The sequence below is a fragment of the Oncorhynchus gorbuscha genome, linkage group LG04, assembly GCF_021184085.1.
Source record: "Oncorhynchus gorbuscha isolate QuinsamMale2020 ecotype Even-year linkage group LG04, OgorEven_v1.0, whole genome shotgun sequence".
In the NCBI taxonomy this organism is placed as follows: domain Eukaryota; kingdom Metazoa; phylum Chordata; class Actinopteri; order Salmoniformes; family Salmonidae; genus Oncorhynchus; species Oncorhynchus gorbuscha.
In genome coordinates, this window is record NC_060176.1 from 82,355,816 (window position 1) to 82,372,390 (window position 16,575).

Genomic DNA, 16,575 nt, shown 5'->3' on the forward strand with positions numbered 1-16,575 from the left:
AAAGGGCCCGTTTCTGTTGTATGAGGTCAACTATATGTATCCTTATCAGCACCAACTGTATAATAATAATAATAATATATGCCATTTAGCAGACGCTTTTATCCAAAGCGACTTACAGTCATGTGTGCATACATTCTACGTGTGGGTGGTCCCGGGGATCGAATCCACTACCCTGGCGTTGCAAGCGCCATGCTCTACCAACTGGGGATCGAACCCACTACCCTGGCGTTGCAAGCGCCATGCTCTACCAACTGAGCTACAGAAGGACCACTGTATTTGATTCTTGTCAATGTAACAAATGCTAAAAAATAAATACAAAAATCTCCATATGGCAATCATATCGTAAATCCTGTCCTTGCAGATATACAAGTAAACGTTTAGCAATATGTTTAGATACATTACATTCTTAATAATATGCGGTCACAATTTTCAAACCACTAAATCTCTGACTTGCTGCACTCCAACTCGATCTCAGTTTGAGGTAAATGTTATTATACAAGTATTTTATAAATGACTACAATTGTTCGTTTCACGGAATGTTATATTGAGAACTTCCACACCAACACATTTTTTTTGTCATGAAATGAATCAACAAACAAAAAAACAACAACAACAAAAATAATTCCATGTGGCTCGATTGTATGGGTTACACAACTATAACAATCATTTCACTTTTAAACCTTCTGGCACCTGTTTGGTTGACAGTCGTTTTCTACACGCTCTGTCTAATAGTAGGCGACTTCAAACCGAATGGAAGGAATGTTAGAATGTCCCTTTGAAAAGTCTTCAACTCTGCCAACGTTTCACTTTACACCGGGATGCAGACAGAACAGGCTACACTGGTAAAAACAGGTTAAAAAAATAAAAAATAAAATAAAAACTATTTTTATCGAAAGATTTGGAAAATAAATAACATACCTTGTACTTTTTGATCTTCCATGAAATGACAGAGCCATATCAATAATATAATGATCCCTGGCTGGAGACGGAGTTTCTGTAGCATCCTGAGCATGGTGCTGCTGGAGACGAAGTGAAGTGCACAAGGTATCGGGAATTGACACTAGCAGCTAAGCGAACAGAGTAAATCTGTTTAAAAGGTGGCAGTGAGTGCTGAATGAATGTCAGTCTGAGAATGCAGCGTCTCTTTTTAAATCTATAAGGGGTCTCGGGTCGTCTATCTGTGGTAGGCGGTCTTCTGGTCCGTAGGGGAGGGGGTGAGGGGAAAGGGAGAGAGGGGGGGGTGGGATTTTTACATTACACGTAAACTTCTTTCAATGCTAAATGAGGTGATTAGTCTCAACTTCCTCTGTCTGATGACAGCAGTTCGGTAAAAGTACACTTTATAGCAGATTAATAGGACACTTGCTTAATTGCTGTGGTGCAAATTTAAAAATGAATAGCAGAGGATCAATTGGACGTGGATACATTGAGGTGGCAAATAAATTCATTAAAAAAAGAAAAACGAAATCTTAAAATAATCTATCATGTTTATTAATGTACATTAACTGTTGATTTCAATGTGACCTCTTAATCATTTAAATAGGCTACATTTAATTCATTGATATTTTTTATTTGATTTCATTTATTGATAGGTGTGACATAGCGATTATAATGATATTGCTCCTTATATGAGCGGTTATGCCTATAGACTAAATACAACTATCGACCCATTAGGCAGCCATACATTATTTAAAATAGCCTACTAAAACTCTCTCTACTAACACTAGGTGTAATTATAATAGTAGTAACATAAGCAGTAGCCTAATTGTAAAGTATTGCTAGGCTAATATCAATATATATGTATCCATATTTCATTCACATATAACAGACACGCCTATCAAGTGTGCAGACCGCCAATTCACCAAACTTCAAATGACTTAATAATAATATATGCCATTTAGCAGACGCTTTTATCCAAAGCGATTGACAGTCATGTGTGCATACATTCTACGTATGGGCGGTCCCGGGGATCGAACCCACTACCCTGGCGTTACAAGCGCCATGCTCTACCAACTGAGCTACAGAAGGACCACAGGACTTGGTGATAACTGATATTTTTTCCATCAACTGCGGATGGAAGATGTTAATCTTTTAATAAGAGTCCTCTATTGGAATGAATGACCTCTCTCCGTGCCGCATGACAATAATAGATTGCAGTGTACAGGGAGGGACGCTAATATTAGAGGAGACAGTTGTTTGGGTTTCACTGTCAGGTCAAGCTGATAAATATAACCAACCCTGTTTCCGAAGAGGCTTCAGAGTGAAGGAGAGTATTACATTTCATTGAATGAAATAGTCTCTAGGCTAGACTAGACCGTCAACTCTCCCCCACAATGGAACAGAGAACGGTCTTTACAGAGGTCCACGGGCGACCTCTTCTGCAGACCGTCGGCGATACAACTGTCTTTGGCAAGACAAGTGCAATGAGGGAAGTTTGTGGTTTGGCATTTGTCCTCTCAAGTTGTACTCACATTTACAAGAAACTAGAATATTAATTGTGTAATTACTCGATGTTCTAGCGCTAAGTATTTTTTTTCCCCGAAAAACACCGACACACATTTAATTATTGGAATACTTGACACTGATGTTAACCCATCGCAATTAACATTCATGTGGAGGATTTAGATTGAGGGTAATTTGAGGTATCATATTAAATATGTATTGAAACAATTTTTAAAAAAGCAGCAATCATTTTCTAACTAACCTGCCTAACCATATACCATAACATATTATATTAAGGTTCAGCTGATAATTGACTTCCCCGGATATCCGAGAAGGCTACTGAACACACAAATAAGTTGTGCCTACTGGCGAGCGAAACATAACGATGTTATAATCATGGAAATCGGGTTAAAGTGTGATGTTGACAACATAACTCCTACAACTTCTAACCATTTATTTCGGTTCACTGAGCTTTTTTTTTTCTCACACGCACACCTTTCCCAATGCGTCCATCCATCGCTACTTGGGTAGCCGTCTAAGAGCGCAAACGCTTTGCTATATTGTACCTAATATGATGTTGAAACCTGGTTGTCAAAAACGACCACATCTCGGCCAACTATGTCCTTATTTAGTCTCCGCCTAGTTATCAGTAATTCCAGAAAGGTCAGTACAGGTACATCAAAGCAGGGACCGAGAGACTGAAAAACAGCTTCTATCTCAAGGCCATCAGACTGTTAAACAGCCATCACTAGCACAGAAAGGCCAATGAAATTATTACTAGTCACTTTAATAATGTTTACATATCCTGCATTACTCATCTCATATCTATATACTGTATTCTATTCTACTGTATCTTAGTCTATACCGCTCTGTTCATTGATCTTCCATGTATTTATATATTCTTAATTCCCTTCCTTAACTTACATTTGCGTGAAATTATGTTGTGAAATTGTTCGATATTACTTGTTAGATATTACTGCACTGTCGGAACTAGAAGCACAAGCATTTAGTTAGATATTACTGCACTGTCGGAACTAGAAGCACAAGCATTTAGTTAGATATTACTGCACTGTCGGACCTAGAAGCACAAGCATTTAGTTAGATATTACTGCACTAGAAGCACAAGCATTTAGTTAGATATTACTGCACTGAACTAGAAGCACAAGCATTTAGTTAGATATTACTGCACTGTCGGAACTAGAAGCACAAGCATTTAGTTAGATATTACTGCACTGTCGGACCTAGAAGCACAAGCATTTAGTTAGATATTACTGCACTGTCGGAACTAGAAGCACAAGCATTTAGTTAGATATTACTGCACTGTCGGACCTAGAAGCACAAGCATTTAGTTAGATATTACTGCACTGTCGGACCACAAGCATTTAGTTAGATATTACTGCACTGTCGGACCTAGAAGCACAAGCATTTAGTTAGATATTACTGCACTGTCGGAACTAGAAGCACAAGCATTTAGTTAGATATTACTGCACTGTCGGACCTAGAAGCACAAGCATTTAGTTAGATATTACTGCACTGTCGGACCTAGAAGCACAAGCATTTAGTTAGATATTACTGCACTGTCGGACCTAGAAGCACAAGCATTTAGTTAGATATTACTGCACTGTCGGAACTAGAAGCACAAGCATTTAGTTAGATATTACTGCACTGTCGGACCTAGAAGCACAAGCTGTCATGCAGGTGAAAGAGGACCCAAAAGCGACTTGGCGAAAACAGAGTCTTTAATCCAGTAAAGTAAATACAAACAAAAAAACACAACTTTCACTCGATATGACGAGGACAAACTGGAGACTCGAACTTGAACAGCAGGTGAACAGCAGGTTGCCTCGGGAAGGCACTTGAACCAGACAGACTCAGACACCTGCTCACCACGCAGCATCTGAGGAAAACACGACACGACAGGGCGATACACAAACACAGCACGGTGAATACTAAACAAGGAACCGACAGGACAGGAACGGAACACAAAGGAAGAAATAGGGACTCTAATCAGGGGAAAGGATCGGGAACAGGTGTGGGAAGACTAAATGATTGATTAGGGGAATAGGAACAGCTGGGAGCAGGAACGGAACGATAGAGAGAAGAGAGAGCGAGAGAGTGAGAGAGGGAGGGGGAGAGAGAGGGATAGAAAGAGGGAAAGAACCTAATAAGACCAGCAGAGGGAAACGAATAGAATGGGAAGCACAGGGACAAGACAAGATAATAAATGACAAAACATGACAGTACCCCCACTCACCGAGCGCCTCCTGGCGCACTCGAGGAGGAATCCTGGCGGCAACGGAGGAAATCATCGATGAGTGAACGGTCCAGCACGTCCCGAGACGGAACCCAACTCCTCTCCTCAGGACCGTAACCCTCCCAATCCACTAAGTATTGGTGACCCCGTCCCGAGAACGCATGTCCATGATCTTATGTACCTTGTAAATAGGTGCGCTCTCGACAAGGACGGGAGGGGGAGGGAAGACGAACGGGGGTGCGAAGAAAGGGCTTGACACAGGAGACATGGAAGACAGGATGGACGCGACGAAGATGTCGCGGAAGAAGCAGTCGCACAGCGACAGGATTGACGACCTGGGAGACACGGAACGGACCAATGAACCGCGGAGTCAACTTACGAGAAGCTGTCGTAAGAGGAAGGTTGCGAGTGGAAAGCCACACTCTCTGGCCGCAACAATACCTTGGACTCTTAATCCTGCGTTTATTGGCGGCTCTCACAGTCTGTGCCCTGTAACGGCAAAGTGCAGACCTCACCCTCCTCCAGGTGCGCTCACAACGTTGGACAAACGCTTGAGCGGAGGGAACGCTGGACTCGGCAAGCTGGGATGAGAACAGAGGAGGCTGGTAACCCAGACTACTCTGAAACGGAGATAACCCGGTAGCAGACGAAGGAAGCGAATTGTGAGCGTATTCTGCCCAGGGGAGCTGTTCTGCCCAAGACGCAGGGTTTCTGAAAGAAAGGCTGCGTAGTATGCGACCAATCGTCTGATTGGCCCTCTCTGCTTGACCGTTAGACTGGGGATGAAACCCGGAAGAGAGACTGACGGACGCACCAATCAAACGACAGAACTCCCTCCAAAACTGTGACGTGAATTGCGGGCCTCTGTCTGAAACGGCGTCTAACGGGAGGCCATGAATTCTGAATACATTCTCGATAATGATTTGTGCCGTCTCCTTAGCGGAAGGAAGTTTAGCGAGGGGAATGAAATGTGCCGCCTTAGAGAACCTATCGACAACCGTAAGAATCACAGTCTTCCCCGCAGACAAAGGCAGACCGGTAATGAAGTCTAGGGCGATGTGAGACCATGGTCGAGAAGGAATGGGGAGCGGTCTGAGACGACCGGCAGGAGGAGAGTTACCCGACTTAGTCTGCGCGCAGTCCGAACAAGCAGCCACGAAACGGCGCGTGTCACGCTCCTGAGTCGGCCACCAAAAGCGCTGGCGAATAGACGCAAGAGTGCCTCGAACACCGGGATGACCAGCTAACTTGGCAGGGTGAGCCCACTGAAGAACAGCCAGACGAGTGGAAACAGGAACGAAAAGGAGGTTACTAGGACAAGCGCGCGGCGACGCAGTGTGCGTGAGTGCTTGCTTAACCTGTCTTTCAATTCCCCAGACTGTTAACCCGACAACACGCCCATAAGGAAGAATCCCCTCGGGATCAGTAGAAGCCACAGAAGAACTAAACAGACGGGATAAGGCATCAGGCTTGGTGTTCTTGCTACCCGGACGGTAAGAAATCACAAACTCGAAACGAGCGAAAAACAACGCCCAACGAGCTTGACGGGCATTAAGTCGTTTGGCAGAACGGATGTACTCAAGGTTCTTATGGTCTGTCCAAACGACAAAAGGAACGGTCGCCCCCTCCAACCACTGTCGCCATTCGCCTAGGGCTAAGCGGATGGCGAGCAGTTCACGGTTACCCACATCATAGTTGCGCTCAGATGGCGACAGGCGATGAGAAAAATAAGCGCAAGGATGAACCTTATCGTCAGACTGGAAGCGCTGGGATAGAATGGCTCCCACGCCTACCTCTGAAGCGTCAACCTCGACAATGAATTGTCTAGTGACGTCAGGAGTAACGAGGATAGGAGCGGACGTAAAACGTTCTTTTAGAAGATCAAAAGCTCCTGGGCGGAACCGGACCACTTAAAACACGTCTTGACAGAAGTAAGAGCTGTGAGAGGGGCAGCAACTTGACCGAAATTACGAATGAAACGCCGATAGAAATTAGCGAAACCTAAAAAGCGCTGCAACTCGACACGTGACCTTGGAACGGGCCAATCACTGACAGCTTGGACCTTAGCGGAATCCATCTGAATGCCTTCAGCGGAAATAACGGAACCGAGAAAAGTAACGGAGGAGACATGAAAAGAGCACTTCTCAGACTTTACGTAGAGACAATTCTCTAAAAGGCGCTGTAGAACACGTCGAACGTGCTGAACATGAATCTCGAGTGACGGAGAAAAATCAGGATATCGTCAAGATAGACAAAAACAAAGATGTTCAGCATGTCTCTCAGAACATCATTAACTAATGCCTGAAAAACAGCTGGCGCATTGGCGAGACCAAACGGCAGAACCCGGTACTCAAAATGCCCTAACGGAGTGTTAAACGCCGTTTTCCACTCGTCCCCCTCTCTGATGCGCACGAGATGGTAAGCGTTACGAAGGTCCAACTTAGTAAAGCACCTGGCTCCCTGCAGAATCTCGAAGGCTGATGACATAAGGGGAAGCGGATAACGATTCTTAACCGTTATGTCATTCAGCCCTCGATAATCCACGCAGGGGCGCAGAGTACCGTCCTTCTTCTTAACAAAAAAGAACCCGCCCCGGCCGGAGAGGAAGAAGGCACTATGGTACCGGCGTCAAGAGACACAGACAAATAATCCTCGAGAGCCTTACGTTCGGGAGCCGACAGAGAGTATAGTCTACCCCGAGGAGGAGTGGTCCCCGGAAGGAGATCAATACTACAATCATACGACCGGTGAGGAGGAAGGGAGTTGGCTCGGGACCGACTGAAGACCGTGCGCAGATCATGATATTCCTCCGGCACTCCTGTCAAATCGCCAGGTTCCTCCTGAGAAGTAGGGACAGAAGAAACGGGAGGGATGGCAGACATTAAACACTTCACATGACAAGAAACGTTCCAGGATAGGATAGAATTACTAGACCAATTAATAGAAGGATTATGACATACTAGCCAGGGATGACCCAAAACAACAGGTGTAAACGGTGAACGAAAAATCAAAAAAGAAATAGTCTCACTGTGGTTACCAGATACTGTGAGGGTTAAAGGTAGTGTCTCAAATCTGATACTGGGAAGATGACTACCATCTAAGGCGAACATGGGCGTAGGCTTATCTAACTCTCTGAAAGGAATGTCATGTTTCCGAACCCATGCTTCGTCCATGAAACAACCCTCAGCCCCAGAGTCTATCAAGGCACTACATGTAGCACCCGAACCGGTCCAGCGTAGATGGACCGACAAAGTAGTACAGGATTTTGATGGAGAGACTTGAGTAGTTGCGCTCACCTGTAGCCCTCCGCTTACAGATGAGCTCTGGCTTTTACTGGACATGAATTAACAAAATGTCCAGCAACTCCGCAATAGAGGCACAGGCGGTTGGTGATCCTCCGTTCCCTCTCCTTAGTCGAGATGCGAATCCCTCCCAGCTGCATGGGCTCAGACTCTGAGCCAGAGGAGGGAGATGGTTGCGATGCGGAGCAGGGAAACACCGTTGATGCGAGCTCTCTTCCACGAGCCCGGTGACGAAGATCTACCCGTCGTTCTATGCGGATGGCGAGAGCAATCAAAGAGTCCACATCTGAAGGAACCTCCCGGGAGAGAATCTCATCCTTAACCACTGCGTGGAGTCCCTCCAGAAAACGAGCGAGCAGCGCCGGCTCGTTCCACTCACTAGAGGCAGCAAGAGTGCGAAACTCAATAGAATAATCCGTTATGGACCGTTCACCTTGGCATAAGGAAGCCAGGGCCCTAGAAGCCTCCCTACCAAAAACTGAACGGTCAAAAACCCGAATCATCTCCTCTTTAAAGTTCTGGAACCTGTTAGAGCAATCAGCCCTTGCCTCCCAGATAGCTGTGCCCCATTCTCGAGCCCGGCCAGTAAGGAGTGAAATGACGTAAGCAACCCGAGCTCTCTCTCTAGAGTATGTGTTGGGTTGGAGAGAGAACACAATCTCACACTGCGTGAGAAAGGAGCGGCACTCAGTGGGCTGCCCGGAGTAGCAAGGTGGGTTATTAACCCTAGGTTCTGGAGGCTCGGCAGGCCAGGAAGTAACAGGTGGCACGAGACGTAGACTCTGGAACTGTCCAGAGAGGTCGGAAACCTGAGCGGCCAGGTTCTCCACGGCATGGCGAGCAGCAGACAATTCCTGCTCGTGTCTGCCGAGCATGGCTCCTTGGATCTCGACGGCAGTGTAACGAGCGTCTGAAGTCGCTGGGTCCATTCCTTGGTCGGTTCCTTCTGTCATGCAGGTGAAAGAGGACCCAAAAGCGACTTGGCGAAAACAGAGTCTTTAATCCAGTAAAGTAAATACAAACAAAAAACACAACTTTCACTCGATATGACGAGGACAAACTGGAGACTCGAACTTGAACAGCAGGTGAACAGCAGGTTGCCTCGGGAAGGCACTTGAACCAGACAGACTCAGACACCTGCTCACCACGCAGCATCTGAGGAAAACACGACACGACAGGGCGATACACAAACACAGCACGGTGAATACTAAACAAGGAACCGACAGGACAGGAACGGAACACAAAGGAAGAAATAGGGACTCTAATCAGGGGAAAGGATCGGGAACAGGTGTGGGAAGACTAAATGATTGATTAGGGGAATAGGAACAGCTGGGAGCAGGAACGGAACGATAGAGAGAAGAGAGAGCGAGAGAGTGAGAGAGGGAGGGGGAGAGAGAGGGATAGAAAGAGGGAAAGAACCTAATAAGACCAGCAGAGGGAAACGAATAGAATGGGAAGCACAGGGACAAGACAAGATAATAAATGACAAAACATGACACAAGCATTTAGTTAGATATTACTGCACTGTCGGACCTAGAAGCACAAGCATTTAGTTAGATATTACTGCACTGTCGGAACTAGAAGCACAAGCATTTCGCTACACTCACAATAACATCTACTAACCATGTGTATGTGACCAACAGCATCTATTAACCATGTGTATGTGACCAATAGCATCTGTTAACCACGTGTATGTGACCAATAGCATCTGTTAACCACGTGTATGTGACCAATAGCATCTGTTAACCACGTGTATGTGACCAATAGCATCTGTTAACCACGTGTATGTGACCAATAGCATCTGTTAACCACGTGTATGTGACCAATAGCATCTGTTAACCACGTGTATGTGACCAATAGCATCTGTTAACCACGTGTATGTGACCAATAGCATCTGTTAACCACGTGTATGTGACCAATAACATTTGATTTTGATTTTAACTTTATGTAAATTGTTAGGTAATTAAATGAAGAAGTTGGTAAAATGTTAGGTAATTAAATACAGAAGTTGGTAAAACCATAATTTGCAAATCATTTCATTAAAAATCCTACAATGTGATTTTCTGTATTTTTTTATTCTCATGTTGTCTGTCATCGTTGAAGTGTACGTACCTATGATGAAAATTACTGTAACGGCGTTCGTTTGTCGAAAGAGAGTCGGACCGAAATGCAGCGTGGTGGTTACTCATGCCTTTAATGTAGAAGAGCGATACATGAAATAACTATACAAATATACAAAACAACAAACGGAACGAGAAAACCTAATACAGCCTGTCTGGTGAACACTAACACGGAGACAGGAACAATCACCCACGAAATACACAGTGAAACCCAAGCTACCTAAATATGGTTCCCAATCAGAGACAACGAGAATCACCTGACTCTGATTGAGAACCGCCTCAGGCAGCCAAGCCTATGCTAGACACACCCCTAATAAACCACAATCCCAATGCCTACAAAAAAAACAATAAGACAACACAATAAACCCATGGTCATATTCATTATGATCTAACACAAAATACTATGACCAAGGCGTGACAATTACAGGCCTCTCATCTTTTTAAGTGGGAGAACTTGCACAATTGGTGGCTGACTAAATACTTTTTTGCCCCACTGTATATATATATATTTTATCTTTAGAAAAGGTTAAAGTACACAATCTCATTAACTAAAGAAAAAACCGAACTAAAAAGGAAATCACAGACTTTCTTTAAAATTCTGATTATGGCAGAACACAGGAATCAATATCCTCAGTCCTAAGATATCCTCTTTTGATCAATATCTCTATTACATCCTATGAAAAAAACATCATATAGAGATCACCTATACTATACATCATTACCAGAGTAGACCAGCTGATCTAGGATCAGGTCCTCCCTGTCCATTTAGTCATATTCATTATGATCAGGTCCTCCCTGTCCATATAGTCATATTCATTATGATCTAGGATCAGGTCCTCCCTGTCCATATAGTCATATTCATTATGATCAGGTCCTCCCTGTCCATTTAGTCATATTCATTATGATCAGGTCCTCCCTGTCCATTTAGTCATATTCATTATGATCTAGGATCAGGTCCTCCCTGTCCATATAGTCATATTCATTATGATCTAGGATCAGGTCCTCTCTGTCCATTTAGTCATATTCATTATGATCTAGGATCAGGTACTCCCTGTCCATATAGTCATATTCATTATGATCAGGTCCTCCCTGTCCATTTAGTCATATTCATTATGATCTAGGATCAGGTCCTCCCTGTCCATTTAGTCATATTCATTATGATCTAGGATCAGGTACTCCCTGTCCATATAGTCATATTCATTATGATCAGGTCCTCCCTGTCCATTTAGTCATATTCATTATGATCTAGGATCAGGTCCTCCCTGTCCATATAGTCATATTCATTATGATCTAGGATGAGGTCCTCCCTGTCCATATAGTCATATTCATTATGATCTAGGATCAGGTCCTCTCTGTCCATATAGTCATATTCATTATGATCAGGTCCTCCCTGTCCATATAGTCATATTCATTATGATCTAGGATCAGGTCCTCTCTGTCCATATAGTCATATTCATTATGATCTAGGATCAGGTCCTCCCTGTCCATTTAGTCATATTCATTATGATCAGGTCCTCTCTGTCCATATAGTCATATTCATTATGATCTAGGATCAGGTCCTCCCTGTCCATTTAGTCATATTCATTATGATCAGGTCCTCTCTGTCCATATAGTCATATTCATTATGATCAGGTCCTCCCTGTCCATATAGTCATATTCATTATGATCTAGGATCAGGTCCTCCCTGTCCATATAGTCATATTCATTATGATCTAGGATCAGGTCCTCTCTGTCCATATAGTCATATTCATTATGATCAGGTCCTCCCTGTCCATATAGTCATATTCATTATGATCAGGTCCTCCCTGTCCATATAGTCATATTCATTATGATCTAGGATCAGGTCCTCCCTGTCCATATAGTCATATTCATTATGATCAGGTCCTCCCTGTCCATTTAGTCATATTCATTATGATCTAGGATCAGGTCCTCCCTGTCCATTTAGTCATATTCATTATGATCTAGGATCAGGTCCTCCCTGTCCATTTAGTCATATTCATTATGATCAGGTCCTCTCTGTCCATATAGTCATATTCATTATGATCTAGGATCAGGTCCTCCCTGTCCATTTAGTCATATTCATTATGATCTAGGATCAGGTACTCCCTGTCCATATAGTCATATTCATTATGATCTAGGATCAGGTACTCCCTGTCCATATAGTCATATTCATTATGATCTAGGATCAGGTACTCCCTGTCCATATAGTCATATTCATTATGATCTAGGATCAGGTACTCCCTGTCCATATTGTCATGTTTTGTCTTATATTGTCTTGTCATTAGGCTTTCCCTTCTGTTCGTTTCCCCCTGCTGGTCTTATTAGGTTCGTTCCCTTTTTCTATCCCTCTCTCTCTCCCTCCCTCTCTCTCCTCTCTCTATCGTTCCGTTCCTGCTCCCAGCTGTTCCTCATTCTCCTACTCACTCATTTAGTCTTTCCACACATGTTCCCTATCTTGTCCTCTGATTAGAGTCCCTATTTCTCCTCTTGTTTTCCGTTTCTGTCCTGTCGGATCCTTGTATATTGTTCGCCGTGCTGTGTCTTTGTCTCGCCCTGTCGTGTCTTGTTTCCTTCAGATACTGCGTGTGAGCAGGTGTCTGAGTCTGCTACGGTCGGTGCCTTCCCGAGGCAACCTACAGTTTATGGTCGAGTCTCCAGTCTGTCCTCGTCACTACGAGTGGAATTAGTTTTTTATGTTTTGTTTTCTGCTCCGATTTGTCTAGGAGTATTGCCTATTTCCTTTACTGGAATAAAGACTCTGTTTTCGCCAAGTCGCTTTTGGGTCCTCATTCACCTGCATAACACATATAGTCATATTCATTATGATCTAGGATCAGGTCTTCCCTATCAATTTTAGTCATATTAAGTCGCTCTGGATAAGAGCGTCTGCTAAATGACTTAAATGTAATGTAAATGTAAATATTCATTATGCTCTAGGATCAGGTCCTCCCTGTCCATATAGTCATATTCATTATGATCTAGGATCAGGTCCTCCCTGTCCATATAGTCATATTCATTATGATCAGGTCCTCTCTGTCCATATAGTCATATTCATTATGATCTAGGATCAGGTCCTCCCTGTCCATATCATCTTATTCATTATGATCTAGGATCAGGTCCTCTCTGTCCATATAGTCATATTCATTATGATCTAGGATCAGGTCCTCTCTGTCCATATAGTCATATTCATTATGATCAGGTCCTCTCTGTCCATATAGTCATATTCATTATGATCTAGGATCAGGTCCTCCCTGTCCATATAGTCATATTCATTATGATCTAGGATCAGGTCCTCCCTGTCCATATAGTCATATTCATTATGATCTAGGATCAGGTCCTCCCTGTCCATTTAGTCATATTCATTATGATCTAGGATCAGGTACTCCCTGTCCATATAGTCATATTCATTATGATCTAGGATCAGGTACTCCCTGTCCATATAGTCATATTCATTATGATCTAGGATCAGGTACTCCCTGTCCATATAGTCATATTCATTATGATCTAGGATCAGGTACTCCCTGTCCATATTGTCATGTTTTGTCTTATATTGTCTTGTCATTAGGCTTTCCCTTCTGTTCGTTTCCCCCTGCTGGTCTTATTAGGTTCGTTCCCTTTTTCTATCCCTCTCTCTCTCCCTCCCTCTCTCTCCTCTCTCTATCGTTCCGTTCCTGCTCCCAGCTGTTCCTCATTCTCCTACTCACTCATTTAGTCTTTCCACACATGTTCCCTATCTTGTCCTCTGATTAGAGTCCCTATTTCTCCTCTTGTTTTCCGTTTCTGTCCTGTCGGATCCTTGTATATTGTTCGCCGTGCTGTGTCTTTGTCTCGCCCTGTCGTGTCTTGTTTCCTTCAGATGCTGCGTGTGAGCAGGTGTCTGAGTCTGCTACGGTCGGTGCCTTCCCGAGGCAACCTACAGTTTATGGTCGAGTCTCCAGTCTGTCCTCGTCACTACGAGTGGAATTAGTTTTTTATGTTTTGTTTTCTGCTCCGATTTGTCTAGGAGTATTGCCTATTTCCTTTACTGGAATAAAGACTCTGTTTTCGCCAAGTCGCTTTTGGGTCCTCATTCACCTGCATAACACATATAGTCATATTCATTATGATCTAGGATCAGGTCTTCCCTATCAATTTTAGTCATATTAAGTCGCTCTGGATAAGAGCGTCTGCTAAATTACTTAAATGTAATGTAAATGTAAATATTCATTATGCTCTAGGATCAGGTCCTCCCTGTCCATATAGTCATATTCATTATGATCTAGGATCAGGTCCTCCCTGTCCATATAGTCATATTCATTATGATCAGGTCCTCTCTGTCCATATAGTCATATTCATTATGATCAGGTCCTCCCTGTCCATATAGTCATATTCATTATGATCTAGGATCAGGTCCTCCCTGTCCATATAGTCATATTCATTATGATCTAGGATCAGGTCCTCCCTGTCCATATAGTCATATTCATTATGATCTAGGATCAGGTCCTCTCTGTCCATATAGTCATATTCATTATGATCTAGGATCAGGTCCTCCCTGTCCATATAGTCATATTCATTATGATCAGGTCCTCTCTGTCCATATAGTCATATTCATTATGATCTAGGATCAGGTCCTCCCTGTCCATATAGTCATATTCATTATGATCTAGGATCAGGTCCTCCCTGTCCATATAGTCATATTCATTACGATCTAGGATCAGGTCCTCTCTGTCCATATCATCTTAGTCATTATGATCTAGGATCAGGTCCTCCCTGTCCATATAGTCATATTCATTATGATCTAGGATCAGGTCCTCTCTGTCCATATAGTCATATTCATTATGATCAGGTCCTCTCTGTCCATATAGTCATATTCATTATGATCTAGGATCAGGTCCTCCCTGTCCATATAGTCATATTCATTATGATCTAGGATCAGGTCCTCTCTGTCCATATAGTCATATTCATTATGATCTAGGATCAGGTCCTCTCTGTCCATATAGTCATATTCATTATGATCTAGGATCAGGTCCTCTCTGTCCATATAGTCATATTCATTATGATCAGGTCCTCTCTGTCCATATAGTCATATTCATTATGATCAGGTCCTCCCTGTCCATATAGTCATATTCATTATGATCTAGGATCAGGTCCTCCCTGTCCATATAGTCATATTCATTATGATCTAGGATCAGGTCCTCTCTGTCCATATAGTCATATTCATTATGATCTAGGATCAGGTCCTCTCTGTCCATATAGTCATATTCATTATGATCTAGGATCAGGTCCTCCCTGTCCATATAGTCATATTCATTATGATCTAGGATCAGGTCCTCCCTGTCCATATAGTCATATTCATTATGATCTAGGATCAGGTCCTCCCTGTCCATATAGTCATATTCATTACGATCTAGGATCAGGTCCTCTCTGTCCATATCATCTTAGTCATTATGATCTAGGATCAGGTCCTCCCTGTCCATATAGTCATATTCATTATGATCTAGGATCAGGTCCTCTCTGTCCATATAGTCATATTCATTATGATCAGGTCCTCTCTGTCCATATAGTCATATTCATTATGATCTAGGATCAGGTCCTCCCTGTCCATATAGTCATATTCATTATGATCTAGGATCAGGTCCTCCCTGTCCATATAGTCATATTCATTATGATCTAGGATCAGGTCCTCCCTGTCCATATAGTCATATTCATTATGATCTAGGATCAGGTCCTCTCTGTCCATATAGTCATATTCATTATGATCTAGGATCAGGTCCTCCCTGTCCATATAGTCATATTCATTATGATCTAGGATCAGGTCATCTCTGTCCATATAGTCATATTCATTATGATCTAGGATCAGGTCATCTCTGTCCATATCATGTTATACATTATGATCTAGGATCATACTGACATTACCCCCACCTGGATGGGAGAGGTTAGAGGGAAGGACATCACCTGACTTACTGACATTAACCCCACCTGGATGGGAGAGGTTAGAGGGAAGGACATCACCTGACTTACTGACATTACCCCGGCCTGGATGGGAGAGGTTAGAGGGAAGGACATCACCTGACTTACTGACATTACCCCACCTGGATGGGAGAGGTTAGAGGGAAGGACATCACCTGACTTACTGACATTACCCCCACCTGGATGGGAGAGGTTAGAGGGAAGGACATCACCTGACTTACTGACATTACCCTCACCTGGATGGGAGAGGTTAGAGGGAAGGACATCACCTGACTTACTGACATTACCCCCACCTGGATGGGAGAGGTTAGAGGGAAGGACATCACCTGACTTACTGACATTACCCCCACCTGGATGGGAGAGGTTAGAGGGAAGGACATCACCTGACTTACTGACTGTTACCCCCACCTGGATGGGAGAGGTTAGAAGGAAGGACATCACCTGACTTACTGACATTACCCCCACCTGGATGGGAGAGGTTAGAGGGAAGGACATCACCTGACTTCTG

The 16,575-nt window shown here is 43.5% G+C and overlaps 1 protein-coding gene across 1 annotated transcript in view; it reads right to left on the bottom strand.

Annotated features, from left to right (window-relative positions):
• Window positions 1-1,159, bottom strand: part of LOC124034726 (follistatin-A-like) — a 58,862-nt gene extending 57,703 nt beyond the window's left edge. Inside the window, 1 exon segment of the mRNA XM_046348212.1 lies at window positions 919-1,159. Coding sequence (XP_046204168.1) covers window positions 919-1,012 — 94 coding nt within the window. The 5' untranslated portion in view covers window positions 1,013-1,159.
• Between the last annotated feature and the right edge of the window lie 15,416 nt (window positions 1,160-16,575).